Source organism: Myotis myotis, unplaced genomic scaffold, assembly GCF_014108235.1.
Source record: "Myotis myotis isolate mMyoMyo1 unplaced genomic scaffold, mMyoMyo1.p scaffold_m19_p_12, whole genome shotgun sequence".
Lineage (NCBI taxonomy): Eukaryota > Metazoa > Chordata > Mammalia > Chiroptera > Vespertilionidae > Myotis > Myotis myotis.
Genome location: NW_023416316.1, coordinates 47,831,250 through 47,850,234, shown reverse-complemented (window position 1 = coordinate 47,850,234; position 18,985 = coordinate 47,831,250). Strand labels below are relative to the sequence as shown.

General features: G+C 39.3%; 2 protein-coding genes across 16 annotated transcripts in view; one reads left to right on the top strand and one right to left on the bottom strand.

The window, feature by feature from the left end:
* Nucleotides 1–12,270, top strand: part of ERMP1 (endoplasmic reticulum metallopeptidase 1) — a 33,444-nt gene extending 21,174 nt beyond the window's left edge. For all 3 annotated transcript variants that reach the window (XM_036331094.1, XM_036331093.1, XM_036331092.1), the window contains 5 exons: nucleotides 1,507–1,659; nucleotides 4,474–4,676; nucleotides 5,612–5,727; nucleotides 9,083–9,246; nucleotides 9,373–12,270. In XM_036331094.1, the coding sequence (XP_036186987.1) occupies nucleotides 1,507–1,659; nucleotides 4,474–4,676; nucleotides 5,612–5,727; nucleotides 9,083–9,246; nucleotides 9,373–9,537 (801 nt within the window). In that variant the 3' untranslated portion in view covers nucleotides 9,538–12,270. The remainder of the gene's footprint in view (nucleotides 1–1,506; nucleotides 1,660–4,473; nucleotides 4,677–5,611; nucleotides 5,728–9,082; nucleotides 9,247–9,372) is intronic.
* Nucleotides 12,271–15,535: 3,265 nt separating this feature from the next.
* Nucleotides 15,536–18,985, bottom strand: part of RIC1 (RIC1 homolog, RAB6A GEF complex partner 1) — a 120,582-nt gene continuing 117,132 nt past the window's right edge. For 12 of the 13 annotated variants that reach the window (XM_036331081.1, XM_036331080.1, XM_036331086.1 and 9 more), the window contains one exon: nucleotides 15,536–17,606. In XM_036331081.1, coding sequence (XP_036186974.1) covers nucleotides 17,318–17,606 — 289 coding nt within the window. In that variant the 3' untranslated portion in view covers nucleotides 15,536–17,317. The remainder of the gene's footprint in view (nucleotides 17,607–18,985) is intronic. The other variant, XR_004971303.1, reaches the window with a different exon arrangement.

Genomic DNA, 18,985 nt, shown 5'->3' with positions numbered 1-18,985 from the left:
GGGTCGCGGGTTTGATTCTGGTCTAGGGATATGCCTGAGTTGCGGGCTCGATCCCCAGTAGGGGGTGTGCAGGAGGCAGCTGATAATGATTCTCTCATTGATGTTTCTCTCTCTCCCCCTCTCTGAAATCAATAAGAATATATTTTTAAAAAGTGCCTCTCGGAATACTTTAAAACCTCATATAATTTTCATTACGTGAAACAGGTCTGCTGCTCTTTGACGCTGCGGGTTGTCATTCCCATTATTTCCTTGTGTGTTGAGTGTTAAGGATAGTGGCTTATTAATAGGGTGAGCCATTCTCTTTGGTAATGGGAAATGGAAGCAGAAAGCATACTTTGGAGAGCTTTTCTTCCAGTCCTTAGGGATTTATTAAATGTATTTGCTAGAAAGCAGTTGAATTCCTGTCAAGTGATCAGTTAGCAGGTCTCCGGGGATTCTGGCGTGCTGCAGCTGTCATGGTTATGTGGGTTAAATGGGGTAGCAGATTGTTTTGCTAACTCACTGCTTTGAGGCCTGGGGAACTTAGTTCTGTGCTCACAGTAGTAAAAACGTAAGATCCTTTATCTAAGACCAGTATTGTTCTGCTGGAGATTACACTGGATGGGATATTGGTACACTGTAGATATAAAGTTCTTTAATTTTATGTAGTAGAGTATATGGTAGGTTATGAATATTTGCTTAATTTTCTATTTTCATCTCAAAAGTATTTGCATATTTATGTTCTTTTCTACTTACTGACCCTAGAGGGTGGGTGATAAGGGGGAGAAGACAAAAGGGGGAGCTGGGATTAGATCATGGTTTCTCAAAGGGGTTCCTTCAGAACCCCTAAGGCGTCTGAGTCATGTGTGTCCCCCATAACTTTTAATGCAGTGATTTCATTACAGTTAATAAGCTTAGTTAGGATTTTGGCTGCCGCATTGAGATTGAGACACCGTGCCGTTTGGAGGGACACTGTTACTTTGTGTTGCAGTTTTTCCTCACGTGCAGGAGCCAGGCAGAGTCTTGAAAGCCCATCCAGAGGGATCCCACAACTGGGCATTCTATACAGGCATGATGAGTGAAGTGTGAGTCTTGTTGGAATAGGCCTGAAAGCTTACCTCCGTTTCTTTAATAAAGGCCTGATGTCACGAAGGGCTGGTAGTTAAGTCATCTGTGTTAACAGCACGTTGACAGAACAGGAAATAAAATGAGGTCATGGTTTGGTGATGGAGCTACGTCCTCCCGTCTCGGGGCCAACTGAGCAGACACACGGATTGCCCCCTTTCTCCCACTGCTGTCTGTCAGGAAGGCTCCGCCGTGGCAGCGGGGCGTTCTCCCTCATCCAGGTTCTGACGTGCGATGGGAATCCCTTATAACTAGTGCTGAGTTTACTGGGAGTGTGTGAGCGTGTGTTAGCACCTGCTGATACATTTTCTTCATGATCTGTCGTATAGCACCTGTCATAAAATAGTTACAGCCACCTTTCTGCCAGTGGTAATTTTTCCTTTTTTGTGTTTTGTGTTTTAGATTAACTTCATCTACCTTGCCAAAAGCACACAGAAAACCATGCTCACTTTAGCTCTGGTGTGTACAATTACATTCCTCCTTGTTTGCAGTGGAACTTTTTTCCCATACAGCTCCAATCCTGCCAGTCCAAAGCCAAAGAGAGTGTTTCTTCAGGTAAGAGCAGTTTTGCGTGAGCTATTTGAAATTCTGGAGAGGAAAGCCTGTGTGTTTTGAGCTTCACTAGTCAACAGGAAAACCAACTGACATTCCTACTGTTGACCTATTGAGTTGTACTCGACTATTCTGGGTAAGACAGTGAGGAAAAGACTGACCATCAGGAGGCATTCTTACCAGCTGGATACTTCCCAAGAGACCAAATTGGAAATATCTGCTCGTTGTTTTATCACTGTTCAAATTGTAAAAATGCACCCACTTTGAAAAATAAGAGCCAATATATATCATGGCGTAATGAGCTTTTAGAAGTACAGATTGTAAGAATTCCTGCAGGCCAGTAAAAATCTAAACTATCAACTGGCAAAATAAAATAGGTATTTTATTTACTTATTAAATTTATTGATTTTTAGAGAGGGAGGGAGGGAGGAAGGGTGGAGGTAGGGAGGAAGAGAGAAACATTGATTTGTCGTTCCGCTTATTTATGCATTCATTGGTTGATTCTTTTATGTGCCCTGACCAGGGATTGAATTCACAGTCTTGGTTTATGGGGACGATGCTCTAACCCAGCAGTCGCCAACCTTTCGGACCTCACAGCCCGCCGGTTGGCGACTGCTGCTCGAACCAACTGAGCTGCTTGGCAGGGGCCTAAAATAGATATTTTTAAATGCTAGTAAAATCGATCTTCGTTAACACTCAAAGTAATATGTGACAATGAAAATACAGTGATTTAGAAAGGGTTTAATAAAATGAAATTTAGAATTTTCTTATATTTCAAGTCTTCCTGCAAACGTTTAGAACTGGCTCTATAAAGCAGGAGGAAGGACTGAGTTGCTTTATTTACAGTCCTCTCTGTTAGAGGCCGTGGAGAGGCCCAACAGAAAAGCTGAGTCGCAACCTAGATAATGATTCAAGGACTCGCATAAGTAATAATATTTGAACTTAAATATCAGAGAGATTTTGAAAAAGGGCCAACCAGTCCTTGTTTATATACTGGAGGACATAGTGATACATTTTATGTGACATTCTTTTTTAAAATATATTTATTGATTTTTTTTACAGAGAGGAAGGGAGAGGGATAGAGAGTTAGAAACATCGATGAGAGAGAAACATCAATCAGCTGCCTCCTGCACACCCCCTACTGGGGATGTGCCCACAACCAAGGTACATGCCCTTGAGTGGAATCGAACCCAGGACCTTTCAGTCCTCAGGCTGACACTCTTCCCACTGAGCCAACCCAGCTAGGGCTTATGTGACATTTTATAGTTTGCAAAAAACCTTTGGTGAAGAACAGCTAATTAAAAAAAAAAGTTTTTATTGATTTCAGAGAGGAAGGGAGAGATAGAAACATTGATGATGAGAGAGAATCATTGATTGGCTGCCTCCTGCATGGCCCCTACTGGGGATTGAGCTGGCAACCCCGGGCATGTGCCCTGACCAGGAATCGAACCGTGACCTCCTGGTTCATAGGTTGACACTCAACCACTGAGCCACACCAGCTGGGTGAGAACAGCTAATTTTTAGGAGATTTAATATTATTTGTGACTTGCTAAATGTTTTCAATTTAAAAGTATAGTTAACATACAATATTAGTTTCAGGTATACAACAGCATGTCTAATTTTTATAATTAAATCAGTACTGTTTAGGACAAACCATATTTTTATTTTTAAAAACTCCTGTTCTGATTGGAATTGGGGTTTGCGTCAGTGCCAGAAGTTGGTGAACTTGTCCTTACTGTAAGGGGCCAGATAATATTTGAAGATCTTCCAGCTGCTGTTTTTTTTAGAGTGAAAGTAGCCACAGACAGCACCGAAGCCCTCTGCAACCCTTTTTCTTCTGCCGTATGATACTCTTCAGGCTGCTTTCTGCTGTTAATAAAGCTATTCCAGAAGGAACTTGGTGTCCTTTCCCAGAATTCTGTTAAACACAAGTCCGTCACCTTTTGGTGAGCTGTGATTCCCACTTTTCTCTGCACATGAATTAGTCTCATGTAACACTGAAAGGTAGATGTGTGTGTACTACATAGGTCCTTATCTAAAAGGAGTTCTAGTGTCCATGGTTTTCAGAATTTATATGAAATTTAAATATATAAATATATTTGTAAGAAAAAAGCGAAAAAAAGTCAAAATGTATTTGTAAGAAATAATAAAACAACCCATCTTTGAATTTAAAAGAAAGAACATAAACAGTCCTTAAGAAAACCCAGTTGACCCTTACTGATCCAACTCTTTCTCCATCTCTCCCTCTTCCCAGCCCCTAAAGTACTCACCCAGCATCTTGAAGTGTGGAGCTAATCATTACCTTAGTTTTCTTTATTTTACCACGCATGTATAAATCCCGAAACTACAACACATAGTTCTGCCTGCTTTTGAATTTCTTACAGGTAAAGCCATTCCATAAACATTCTTCTGCCCCAGAGCATGTGAGAATCTTCCATGTTGATTTGTGTCGCTGTCGTGCGTTGTTTTTCCTTGCTGAGCCGACTTCTGTTGTAGGATGACTCCCCAGTTTGCTCACTTTACTGTTAATAGGCATCTGGGTTGTTTCCGGGTTTTGCTAAGGTGGGCAGGGCAAAGGCTTCTCTAAGGTGCGTATTCAGGAGTGGGATTGCTGGCTTGAAGGGTAGGCGCGTGTTCCCTTTGTTAGGCAATGCTAAACCGGTTCCTAAGGTGATCGTGCCAGCACACACTCCCTCCGGCAGTGTGCAAGGTGCCTGGTGCTGCTCCACAGCCACCTCATTTCTGGTTTTGTCTGCGGTGGGGATATGGGTGAAGGAATTGAAACAGTAGTTTTCTCATTAGTCTTGTTCTCTTCAGCACATGACAAGGACATTTCATGACTTGGATGGAAAAGTAGTTAAACGGGACTCTGGAATATGGATCAATGGGTTTGATTACACTGGAATGTCTCACATCACCCCCCACGTCCCGGAGATCAACGACACCATCCGAGCGCACTGCGAGGAGAGGGCCCCCCTCTGCGGTTTCCCGTGGTACCTCCCAGTGCACTTTCTCATCAGGTGGGTTCACTGCTCCTCTGCTTCAGTTGGGGGTGGGTTTGTTCTCAGGTCCTATCACTGTATCCACACGTTATTATTTACACCGAAGTCAGGTCCGTTCACACTGCTTTTCCTGTCACTGCAACGGTTCTGTTTAGTGGGATGAAGCACTCAGAAGAGTGGGTTTGCTTTTTTTTCAAATTTAGAAAGTCCTCTAGAAATCTCAGTAGTTAGAAAGGGCGGCCTCCTTCACTGAGCTACTGGACAGCAGTTAAGCATCAAGTTCAAATCACGTATTTCATTTCTGGGGAAAAATTATGTTGTTAATCCTCACCTGAGGATATTTTTTTTCCATTGCTTTTCAGAGAATGGGAGGGATGGGGAAACATTGATGTGAGAGAAACACATCGATGGGTTGCCTTCTGCACATATCCCAACCTGGGACAGGGAGCAAACCCATAACTGAGGTATGTGCCCTTGACCAGGAATCCAATCTACAACACTAACCATTGCACTGCACTGGCCAGGGCCATTTCTGGGAAAGTTCTAGTGTTTGGCAGTGGAGGATTAGATGAGAAGAAATAGTTTGGGTAGTGGAATCAAGATCACCTACAATCCTCTATTCTTAACTTTGGGAAGGTTTTATTCTGCAATAACCTGGGCTTCAGCAGAATTGGCATTATTTATTACTAGAGGCCTGGTGCACGAATTCGTGCACAGGTGGGGTCTGGCTGGCCTGCCCAGATCAGGGGGAGGGGACACAGGAGGTTGGCTGGCCGCCCCCGCCCCCTGGTCAAACTCCCAGTGGAGAGGACAATTTGCATATTAGCCTTTCATTATATAGGATTATATTCATCAGAGTTTATTTTCATGCCCCAAAATCTGTTTCAAATATTCTGAACACAAGCATCCTAAATATTTTTGAAATAGTGAATATTGAATTCCTTTCCAAATAGGAAAAACTGGTATCTTCCTGCCTCAGAAGTTTCTCCCAGAGAACCTGTTCATTTCAGACTTATATCCAAAGAGCAGACCCCCTGGGATTCTGTAAAGCTGACCTTTGAAGCATCAGGTAAGTCATACGGCAGTTCCCTTCTTGTCTGTAGTTCTTTAAAATTTTAAGCATGAATGTTTTTTCCTTAGGTTTATAATAGTGACCAGTAGCTTAATGTTTTTAAAAGCAACTGTAGTTGATGATTTTTTTAAAGAAAATTTAACAGGCAGCACTAAAAAATACCCAAACCTTCCTCCATCCTTTATGCACAATTTGGAGAATTCCAGTAAAGGCACGTTCCTGGCAGGCAAGCTGTACATTACCCACCCTATGTTTTGTGATTACAGATGTCAAGAAATCAGAAACTTTTTCTTGACTGTTTATATGTAGGTCTGTCTGTGTACCAGTTACCACACTTTAAATTATAGAAGCTTATAGGTAATGATTGGGAGAGTTAAGATCCTTTGTAGTTTTTTTCATTGTTTTGCAGTTACTTTGAGTTTCCTTATCCATGAACCTGGAATGTCCTTTTATTTGTTCAAACCTACTTTTTTGTCTCTCAAAAGTGTTAATAGAATTTTTCTTATCTAGGTTTCGTTGCTATTATAATTGGGTTTTTCTCTACCTGTATGTCTTTTAACTGGTTATAATTTGTATGTGTGAAGACAATTGACTTCTGTATGTCAATTTTTTATCTTGCTACCTCATTGGATCTTTTATTTTTTTTACTCTTGAAACTTAAGGGTTCTCCAGGTATACCAGGAATTGCCAAACTTTAAAGGGCCAGATAGTAAATATTTTAGGCTTTGCCGTAATTGTAAGCCTGACGGAGTGGTTCAGTTGGTTGGAGCATCGTCCTGTACACCAAAAAGGTTGCAGGTTCAGTTCCCGGTCAGCATATACCAAGGCTGTGGGTTCAGTCCCTGGTTGGGGTGTGTTCGGGATGCAACCGATGCTTCTCTCTCTAAATTTAATTTTAAAAAATCCTCAGGTGAGAATTGAAAAAGAATAGATTAATAAATAAAAAACCCCAAAAACATAAACCATTTTTAGCCTGAGAGCTATACAAAAGCAGACCTCAGGCATAGCTTGTTGACTACTGCATATCATCTGCAAATGCAGTATTTCTCCTTTACCAATTCTAAGTGGTTAATACTTCCAGCATTGTGTAGAACAGCTGTGAGATGGTGGCATTCTTGCCTTGTTCTTATACAAAGTCTGTAGTGTTTTCCCAGGATAGATGATTTTTTATCATGTTAAGCATTCATCAGTTGGCACTTCTTGAAATCTTTTTTAAAATAGGGAGTTATTTTAAATTTTGTGAAAGGCCTTTTTTTTTTTAGCCATCTGTAAAGATGATCATAGGTCTTTTCTTCCTTGGATATTTTGATATGATATATTCCATCAGGTTGTGGCCTGTTATTTTCTTAATGTGATCTTGGATGTTTGCTAATATTTTCTTTAGAAATTTTGCATCATATCTCATGAATTATATTGGTCCGTGTGTGTGTTTTACATTCTATCGGGTTTAAGTACCAGTGTTATGCATTATAAATGTAAAAACATCATAAATGTGACACATCATGAAAACAGTTGGTAAATTTTCCTTATTTTCAATGCTTTGGAAGTTTATGGAGCATTGGAACCACTTGGTTGAAAAGTTGGCTTGAATTCCTCTGTGAAACCACTGGTGTCTTTTTTTGTGGAGTAGCTTCTTAATTTTTCTAGGGTAATTGGTCAACTTAAGCTTTATGGCTGTGTTCATTTTTGGTCGCCTATATTTTTCTAGAAAAATCTCCATTTCATCTGGGTTTTCAGAGTTATTAGTGTAGAGGTCTTCAAAGCAGTCATGTGATTTAAAAACTTCTGTTTATTTTTATTTCTCTTTCTGCATACTTGTTTTTGCTCCACTTCCCTCCCCCCCACGCCTCTTTCCTAATCAAGTTAGCTAGTGGTTGTCTTGTTAATTTAAAATAGTAACAGACTTTTGTTTAAGGTGGATCTGTTTTGTTCTCTTCTCCAGTTCATTGATTTCTGCTTTTATCTATAATATTTCCTAACTTGTGCTTTCTTTTTATTTTGTCCTTTTACCCATTTTATTGAAAACAGTGTTTATTGCTATGAATTCTTCTCATCATTGATTTACCTGTATCCAGTAGTTTCTGATATATGTAGTTATTTTCATTATTTAGAAAAATTTCTATAATTATTCTATTTCCTTTTACCCATGAGTCTTTTAAATAGGACACCCTTAATTTCCAGGTAGAAGGCTGTTTTGTTGATAATTTCAAGCTTTGATTTATGATCAGTGTCATTTGTAACCTCAATTTTATAGAATTTTGCTATTTTAATGATCTAATATTTTACTCTTATGAATATTTTATGCTCACCCAAGATGATATATATCCGTATTATCAGCATGTAAAATTTGATACAGATTTCATATGGTCTATTTCACTGATCATTTTGTTTAGGTCTTTTATATAATTTTTTGTTCAATTGGTGTCTTAGAGTGAAATATTATAGTCTTATATATATTTCTATATATACATTTTGCATCCCTTGTGTAGTTTTGCTTCATTAAATAGTTGCTATTTTGTGTACAGAATTAACAGTTTTTATGTGAACTTGCAGCTTTGAGTATCAAAGTACCTTTACTTTTAATGCTTTTTGTCTTGAATTCTATTTTCTCCTGACATCAAAGAGCTCTTTGTAACATTGTGTCCACTTGCCTATAATACCTTTGTTCATACCTTTATTTTCACCCTTTCTGAATCTCTAAGAATATTCCTTGAATATAGTATATGATTGGTCTGGCTTTGTAAGCCAAGCTGAAAACTTTTCTTTTAGTGGCCGTGTTAGATCTAGTCACATTTTATGACTGATGCTTTCCGTCTTTGTCAGTGTTTTGTAATTACGTGTGTAATACTCCTTTTCCTTTGATGTCTTCTTTGCTCTTTAATTACCTGGCACTTAGGAAGGTTTATATTTCTGAGTGTCGGGGGGTGGGTGTGTGCTTACTGGACTTCGCTCTCCCCTCTCTGGTTTGCTACATGCAGCACTTACACAGTGGTTTCCCACCCCGGTCTCTGTTTTAGTAAAACCCTCAGTGAGAGTTCTTTTGCTATGGCTGCTGCAGTTAAAACTTGGTTTGATGACGCGTATTCTCTAGATTTCTGAAGAAAGGCTCTCGTGAGTGCTAGAATGTTTCAACGACAGGACTGAGACTTGAGCCCAGGTTTCTGCTGCACCACATTACTTACCTTATTGATCTGCACAGACTGGCAAACCTCCATTCGGTTTGCAGTGAGTGTCTTTAAAGTGATAAAAGGCATGAACTTCATAGTCTGGTTTGATGGTGGCTTAACTGCTTTTCTTGCAGATGCTGTTTTAAAGATAGTTATAACGGACCTTTCTTCCTCTTATGTTACAGGACCAAGCCATATGTCATTGTATGTTCGACCCCACAAAGGCTCAACACTTTCTCAGTGGTCTCTCGGCAATGGCACCCCGGTCACAAGTAAAGGAGGGGACTACTTTGTATTTTACTCCCATGGACTCCAAGCCTCTGCGTGGCAGTTCTGGATAGAAGTACAGGTGGGATCTCCCAGCACTGCTGGTGTCACTGGTCAGGTTCCCCGGTGGCAGTTGGCAAGTATCAAATACTCGGGCTCAGTATGCTGCCTTCACAGAGCTAGAAAACTAACAGCTTTTCTCTGCCAGGTCCTGGAAGAGCAGCCCGAGGGAGCCGTCACCGTGGCCATCGCTGCCCACTACTTCTCTGGGGAAGACAAGCGGTCCCCCCAGCTGGACGCCCTGAAAGAGAAGTTCCCGGACTGGACCTTCCCGTCTGCCTGGGTGTGCACCTACGACCTCTACGCGTTTTAACCTTGTGAATGGGCTGAGCCAATGCCCTGTGGGATGCTTCAGGTGACATGGTCTCTCCTTAAGCTACATGGATATTTGTAATGTAAGGCAATGAATTTTAGCAAGTTTTGTGGGCTAGCCCTCTCGGGGCCAAGCACGGTAGTGGTTGTGCTGTGGGGTAGTGACACATGGCCTTTTTAAAACTTGAAAATGCCAGCTTTCTGGCACTTAAGCACACGTGGGTACTACCACTACACTAACATGTCATTTTACATGACCTTACGGACAAAAGCCAACAGACCAACAGCTGTCCCCGGAGAGTCATGAAAGATGCTGAAAGTACTACAAGACCATTGTTAATGAGACAAATGGCATTTCCAATGAAAGCCCAAGACCATTGTTGTGTCATGGATGTGGGTAAATTGCCAGTCACTGGAGTAATGATTCCCCTGGAGGCCTACTGTAGGTCACTAGGAAACTATTACAAAAGGACGGGAAGCACCTTTGGGCTTTTGAGGCCCCAGCCTGTGCTGGGAGAAGTGTCTGCGGGCAGCTTCTAGGGTGTGCGCTGGAGCCCAGGACCCCTGGTGTGGAAGCCGGTGTTCAGCTGGTGGTTCCTCGCCTTCTGAGGAGTGGTCAGTGCAATCCTTGTTGCAATGCTCATTTCCCTCTGGAATATCTGTCCCCCCTCCCCACCTTATCGATGGTCTACCCCCTCCCCACCTTATCGATGGTCTACCCCCTCCTGTTTTCACAGGTTCTCTTGGTCCAGAATATCAGTTGTTTGTGCAAGTACAGGACTTTCACTTCCTGCCCCAGAGCCGGGTTGCCATGGCGTCTGTTCTGGGGAGGGAGGGTGGGTAATAGTGACTGAGCATTTTATACATACTTATTCTCTTTGTTTTGTAGAAGGGAATTTTCCAAGGTTAATCCTTAAGGGCATAATTTTATTGATGCATGGGGTCCTTATTTTTGTCTGTTTTCTAACCAGCTGAACAGATTGGTTTCTCAGTAACTTAGTGTCCAGCAGAACGGCTTCCCTGTAGCTGCTGGGGTTCAGACCCTGCATAATGGCAACCCTAGGACTTAAGAGGTGCTTTTTGTTTTGAAGAAGGTGGCTGTGAGCATATCACAGCAGTGCCCCTGGGTTCCTGGCGCCAGCAGTGGAAGGGCTTGGTGAGATCCCTGGCAAATTTTGCTAGCTTTCTTTTTCCCGTTGAGAGATGTAAAAAGTTGGACTAATTCTGCATTTACTAAGCATAGGCTCCCCCCCCCCCCCCCACACACACAAAACATTTTAAAGAAAAGCTACAATAAGAATTGGCACTTGGACCCATTTGAACAGAAAGATTATAGTAAGTGTGCATCACGGGAGGAAATTCTTGAAACACGATGGGATTTCTGATCATGCTCCTCATATTGCCTGCCTAATTTGTGGCTCTTTAAAACTCACTGGGCCCACAAACAGGGCTGCAGCCAGAGCTGAGTGATGACATGCTGGCTGTGACATGCATGGGCACTAGAGCCATTGCTTTTTTTTGACTTTGTAGAAACCACATATTTCTAGCCTCAAGTGCCTGACTCCTGCCACATTTATCTGTCAGGCGGTAATTAAGTGTTTATAGCTTGTATGAAATCACAGTTGTGGAGGAAAAGTTAGAAACTTAATAGCTCAATGAATTTTAAAATACAGTCAGTCCTCCATATTTGAAGGTTCCACAGATGGAAAATATGCAGGAAAAAAAGTTACATTATTGTTGACATGGACTAGCTAGGCCTACAGTGGTTGTGTCAGTAGTAAACATGTAGACTTTTTTCCTTACCCTTAAAAAATACAGTATAACTGCTGCTTACATTAGGTATTACCAGTATAAGTAATGTAGAGATGATTTAAAGTATATGGGAGGATGTACGTAGGCTATATGCAAACACTATGCTATTTTATATATGGGACTTAAGCATCTATGGATTTGGGTATCCAAGAGGGTGGTTCTAAGGGATGACTGTACAAGCATATTTTTGTGAGTAATCTGAAATTATTTTTAGGTAAAAAAGGCAAAACCCCAAATGTGTTACTTGTGATTAGTTTCCTTTGGGAAGGATGTTGTTACTCCTTTTTTCAGTAACAATCACGGTTCTCTTTTTGCCCTTGAATTGTACCTTTATATGTAAACAATTATGTTTTTAGGCTTTCTTTAGTATTATAAAGCTTCCACATTATGCAAGATTGGTAACAAATCTCTGGGCATGCTTAATCTTCTGGGATGTTGATTTAATGGCAGAAATGGTTAAATAATTCCAATATTCGTGGCTCTATTAATAAGCACACCACTGTTAGAACCCCTCTGAAATGAAAGAATTTTGTTTTTAAGTATCTGATCATTTGAATAACCTTTTAAAAAAAGTGTTTGCAAATTCTAAAATACATGATTTCCTACAGAATTTAAATGTAAGTAGCACATTCAGGGAAAGTGTAAATAATTGTGATTTCGAAGGAATTATTTCTTAAAATTTACTGTGTTGTCCTGAAAAAAAATTATTGATGCATGAAGTATCTGTTTACAGCATGCTAGGATTCTTAAAATGTTGCTGAGGGGGCCATAACCCAGCTTGCTGACTCAGGAAGCTACAGAAAAAATGATTATGTCTGTCCATTACTTTTCACTGGTTTCACTTGAGAATTAATTGTTGCCTTACAATGTTACTGAAATAAACTTTAATATACTAGTTAGTATATTAAAATAGAAAAATATATCTTTATTGTATTCTGTATCCTCATATTTGAAGTTTTTTAAAGTCTTGTTCTTTTTAATAGCTGTTAGAAGGCCTAGACAAGCGGTCACGAACCGGTGGTCTGTGAGGTTGGTGACCACTGGCCTCGATGGTTCCTGTGGTTATAACTGCTGTTTTAATGGGGCATGTGAGCAAAGAACTCAAGATGGAAATGTTAGTTTTACTTCAACTGGTATCCTTTTGGCTGTGCATCTGAATTTCACAGAAATTAATGACCAGCTACTTGGTAAATGTTGAGTTTCAGCATATTTAGCAGTTTTAAATCATATCTATTGGCAAAGGAAATCACTGAAGGGCTAATGAAAATGGTATTTTGTTGGATAGAGCTCATTCTAATCTCCACACAAGAAAAGGACATCACTACTCAAAACAGTCCAGTACAAGGTGTAATAATAGCAGAATGACATTCCTAATACAGTTTACAGAAATTTATGGCCAATAGAGCAAAAATGCACTTAATACCTCTTTATTTAAAAAGCCTAGCCAATTTGGAAGTACATCAATATATATTTTTGATACTACTACATTATTTGATTTGTAAAAATATAACATGTTGATACTTTCATTTATCCCAAGAATGCAAAGTTGGTTTAATACCTGAAAAATCAATGCAATATACCATATTCATAAAATAAAGGACAACTACCATATAATCATCTCAATAGATGACCAATTATTTGGTAAATATTGACAAAGCCTAACACCTTTTCATGATGAAAAATAAACTAATAGATGGGAACTTCCTCAACCTAATAAAGTAATTTGTGGTTAAAGACTGAATATAATGCTTTCCACCTAAGTTCAGAAAGAAGACAAAGATGTACACTACTCATTTCTGTTGAATACTGTGCTGGAGGTTCTAGCAAGAGGCATCCAGATTAGCTGCAGATGACATGATCTTTAAAGAAAACCCTATGGAAGCCACAAAAACTATTACAGTTAACTAATGAATCCAGCAGTGTTGTAGGATCTAATTTCAACATACTAACAAAGAGTAATTCTATTTGCAATAGCATGGAAAACAATAAAATACTTAAGAATAAGCTTACAAAAGTACAAGATTTTTATAATGCTAACTATATAAAACACTGCTGAAAGGAATTAAAGACATGTCCTAAGACCGACAAACTTAATATTAAGATGGCAATATTCTCCAAATGATCTATAGATTGAGGTCATATCAAATCCCAGCTGCTTTTTGTGTGCACACACATAACTTGACAAGCTGATCCTGCAAGGGACCCAGAACAGCCAAAACATTCTTGAGAAAAACTTAGGATTCACACTTTCAAAACTTCCTACAAAGTAGCAACAGTAATCAAGACAGTGTGGTACTAGCAGAAACAGACACAGATCAGTGTAATGCAATCAGCCAGAAATAGACCCATACACTCACAGTCTACTGAGTTTTGACAATGGGAGAAAAACTTAAGTAAATGGTCTGGGACACTGAATCGTCACATATAAAAGAACAAAGTTAGACCCCCTCAGGACATAAATAAAATGAACTCAAATAGATCAAAGACTAACATGTGGAAACTAAAATCACGAAACCCTTAGAAGAAAACATTGGCATTAGTACCTGCTGTTGCTAACTGAAAGAGAGGATTTTCACTTTTTTGAAAAAAGCTGTTACCATACTAACGTAGGTCTTTCAAAAAAAGCCGAGTGCCACAGCACAAACTTTCAAAAAGCAGGAACACGCTACTCTTGGATAGTGGGGGAATGAAACCTGTATCTGATAAGCATCTAGTATCCAAAAGATAGAAAAACTCTTGCAAATCAACAAAAGAAAGATAAATGACCCAAATATGAAGTGAGCAAAGGATGTGAACTTTTTTATCCAAAGATACACAAATGGCTAATAATCATGAAAAGACAGTCATAAGGGAGATGCAAATCTATAATGAGATACCACCACTTATTATATTAACGCAGATGGCTATAACCAAAAATACAACAAGTGTAGACTGGAGCCCTCCTCCTCTGCTAATGGGAATTAAAAAAATAATAGCCCAGGCACTCTGGGAATATGGTTAGACATTTCCTCAAAGAATTAACTCACATCACATGACTCAGCATTTCCACTCCTAGACAGAACTGAAAACATGTCCACACAGAACCTACTTGTACATGAATGTTCATAGTAGCATTATTCATGACAGTCAAAACGTGGAAACTACCCAATTCCTTAAATAACTAGATAAACAAATATAGTATGTCTATAAAATGGAGTATTATCCAGCCTTGAAAAGGAATGAAGCATTGATACAAAGATGAACATCATGCTCAGTGAAAGAAGCCAGACAGAAAAAAGCCACATATAACATTATTCCATTTATATGAAATGTCCAGAATAGGCAAATCCGTAGACACAGCAGATTTAGGAATATAGGACAACAGGAAAAAGTAATCAAATTGTTAATCTCACCTATTAGTGTCCTCTACACTTTTGTATATAAAGTTTTGCTTGGTGGAAATCATATGGTATGCATGATTTTGTATCATTTTTCATGGTAGTTTAAAACATTTTCCATGCCATCAACATGAATCATTTCCAATCTTGCATTGTCAAGCATCTAGGATGCCACCAACTCTTGAGGCTCCTATCCTAAATAATTCTGCATATAAATAAATATTAAGTCTGCTGAATTTCTAAGTTATTTCATAAGAAAAATTCTAAGAGGTGGAATTATATGATCAAAAGAATATTTATGTGGCTTTTAATACATATACTTTTTGCTGTTTCCCTGAGATGGTGAGCAAACAAAAGTTAATGTAATGGTTTTATGGCCCTTTACCAAGTACACATTACAGAAGTAGCAGCAACTTTAATTCAAGCAAAGGTTGACTTTATAGCCCCAAATGACTTCTTGTTTTGGTATTAGCAAATAATTTAAACCTCGAATAGTTATACTGAATATTTAAATTCACTGGTTAAAAATATGGCTTAAACAGTTGATACCTGAACCAAACAAGGCAAAAAAAGATTGAGTTTTTAAATATTAAATTGTATTAACAAATTATCAGATAAATTTCCTATAAATTTTTTTTTTTTTTTTTTTTTGCCTTGGGGCCACCCATTCCTATTAGTTGAAAAACAAGTATTTTCTAGAGGACTCATTTATGGCATTAACCCTAGGAATATAGCTCTTATTGACGCCTGCTTGGGACAGTGCAAGATGAACCCAGCAGCACATTAGGACATTTGAAAAAATGACAGCTGTTTAAATGGTAAATCATTTTTATTGATGGAATATTCACACCAAGCACAAAAGTAATGCTAGGTCTTCTCCTAGTGGACTAGGGCAGAAGAAATTTCAGTTTAGTTTCTTGCTGAGCTCATGATGTACTCACCTGGGAAACAGTTCTATCTTAAGATTCAGGGAAAGGTGGTTTAAAACAAAGGCTTAAATAAAAGTAGCACCAGAAGGACCAGGTCAGGTACCAATAATCACATATTCCACCCATTCAGGAGTTTCTGTATGTGAAATTATTGCACTTGTAAAAAGTAAATGATAGTAAATTACCAAACCCAATAATTTAAAACAGTTTGATGAATTCTGAACTAAGCAATTTCAAAATAGTCTTGAGTTTCCCATCAAAGGAAACTTGGCTAGGACAACTAAATCTAGCCACTTACTTTTAAAAACAAGGATAGAGGACCAAGTTTTATTTCTAAACTCTAATTGCACTAAGAGGAGAGAGGCTGTTTTACATAGTGGTATGAATTTGGTCCACATGAAATACATTGTTATTATAAAAATAAACAAGTTTGTTTTTGTAAAAAATAACATTGCATTCCTTTGTTCAAATTGCACAATACAAACAAGCTATCTAAATTAATACTGTTATAAGGTAATTAGAAGTACATACACAGGGTATGTGTTTAATCTGAAGCAATTAAGGAGTATGCAGTTTTCATAATGTATGAAAACTAAAATTAAGTCATATCTAGAAATACATAAAATATTTTAAAAATTACAATGAAGAATGCATTCTTTACATACTAATTTTTAGTTAGCCGTGATAATACAGGATTCAGTATATTTACATAAAACTCCATTTTTACTCAATTTACAAAAGCAATAAATAAGAAACTACATTAATTTGCACAAAACCTGTTTCATTTCATGATTGGTGTAACCATTTCTGTTATTTTATGACCAAGCCAATAAAATAAACCTGTCTTCCTCTATGAAGACTGCTCATATTTGGAAAGAAGAGCAAGTCCTGTCTTTATTCCAAGAGTGACTATAAATGGCCATGCAGAATCCAGCATAAAACCTTACAAATTATAATACAAGCCCTAAAAATATGAACAGTGCCTTTGAGTATATTTATACAAGAGTATTCACAAAAAGATAAAATTCTTGATACAAAATAGTTTAGTGGTATCTAACACATAATTAGACAAGAACCCGTCCGACCTCCGGTCCAGCAGGAATGCAGCTGGCACACTGCCTCACAGGTATAGCGCTCCCATCATTCAGGACTGGCATGTGCTGTGCCAGGGCAGACATCTGCTCAGGAGGCCCAGTCAGAGTCCAGTGCTCTCAATCTAGGGCATTCCAGGTAGCTCAGGTACCTGACAAGCTACAGCAAGCACATGAGCATTTATTTTTAAAAAAGCAGTCTGGACACACGCTGAACCAGAAAACGTAAGAAGCTATATGTAGTGAAAAAGCAAGCTCATCTGGGGCAAAACAATCCCTATGGTTTAAGACCTACCAATCTTAAGAATAAAACCAAAATATTCTCATGTACATCTGTACAGTATTCTTTATTACTTTCCACCAAAGCTTTAAATTTTTTTTTTAAATGAAAGAGGATTTATTCTGATATATTTTTCTGGAGTCAAGGAGATTTCTTAGAGAAGAGTTAGTTAAAATGTAATACCTTACCAGAGTCTCTGAGCTGAGATCCCTGGTTAAATCATCCAATGAGGTCACAGTGCACGCACGCTGCTGCTAATTAATACTGCCGTGGTGACGGCACCTCACCGTCGTTAGGACACACAGCAGTCGTAAGTCCCATCCTGGAAAGTTTCCTCCTCCTCTGCGCAGGTTGTGTTCTCCTCTTTCCCGCTGACCATACCGCTACCTCCGACCTCGCCCTGGGGGATGCTTCCATGGCCTGAGGAGCCCCTGCTCTCCTCTGCCCGAGGACTAGTCTGTTCAGGAGTCTTACCCACAGTTACTGGCTGGAAAGCTTCAGGATGGACCTGCTCTTCTGTTATCTCACTGAGCTTCTGTAGTTGTGGCTTAATGATGTTCAAAAATGGCTTATATCCAGGACTAAGTAAAGGAAAGAGGAAATTAGTTCACCTGCCATATTCAAAAGGCTCCATAGAGTGTTATATATATACTAGAGGCCCAGTGCACAAAATTCATGCATGGGTAGGAGCTCTAGGCCTGGCCCGTGATTAGGATCGATCAGGGCATTCCGCTGTTGGCCAGGGCCTTCCTTCATTCTGTGCCGCCCCCCCAGTGGTCAGCACATGTTATAGCAAGTGAGCGAACTCCCGGTGGAACTCCTGAGGGAACACTTTGCATATTAGCCTTTTGTATATGCAAATATACTTTTTCTATTGATTTCAGAGAGAAAGGGAGAGATAGAAACATAATGATGAGAAAGAATCATTGATTGGCTGCCTCCTACATGCCCCCAACTGGGGATTGAGCTCGCAACCCGGGAATGTGCCCTGACAGGGAATCGAACCATGACCTCCTGGTTCATAGGTTGATGCTCAACCACTGAACTACACTGGCCGGGCATTACAGTGTTATGGAAAAATTCGTACTAAACACAGATACAGTAAGGTCAGTGATTGATTATGAGGGGAGAGGAGGCAGCACAGGGAGGTAGGAAGGGAAGGTTTCTTAGGTGCCCTGGCCAGCATAGCATTAGCATGAGTCTTAAATTTCGGCACACTAGGAGCAAATTATCTAATATTACAATTAAAAATCATATTCCACAGTGTAAGGACCAATAGGATTTCATACCTGAAAAAGAACTTTCAGAGAATCTGAATGAATTTTCCAATTAAGGAAAACTAGATCCAAGTAAGGCAAGCCCCCAAATCCACACATAATTGGTGAGTAAGGGCTAGAACCCCAGGTGCCTAACTTCTATCCACTTTTTTTTTTTTTTTTAAGTGTCCTTTATTGTATATGTCCTAATAGAGTTTTATTAGCATCCACTACTATCTTTAAAAAAATATGTTCTTATTGATTTGTAGAGAGAGGAAGGGAGAGGGACAGGGAGATAGAAACATTGATGAGAGAGAAACATAGATCAGCTGCCTTCTGCATGCCCCCTCCTGGGGATCCAGCCCGCAACCCAGGCATGTGCCCTGATCTGGAATCAAACTGGTGACCTCTTTGTTCATGGGTTGATGCTCAACCACTGAGCCACACTGGCCGGGCCATCCACTACTCTTAATTTGGTTTGCTAGTAACTGCCATGGAATTTGTTAAATTCATATAGACTAAGCTTTTATTTTTTCAAGTAGAAATTTTTAGATTATTTAATTCCACAGAACCACAAACCCTAAGTTCCAGTCTTAATGCATAAACCAGTCAGAAAAAGATAAATATCACATGATCTCACTCATTTGTGGAATATAATGAACAATATAAACTGATGAACAAAAACAGATCCAGAGACAGAGAAG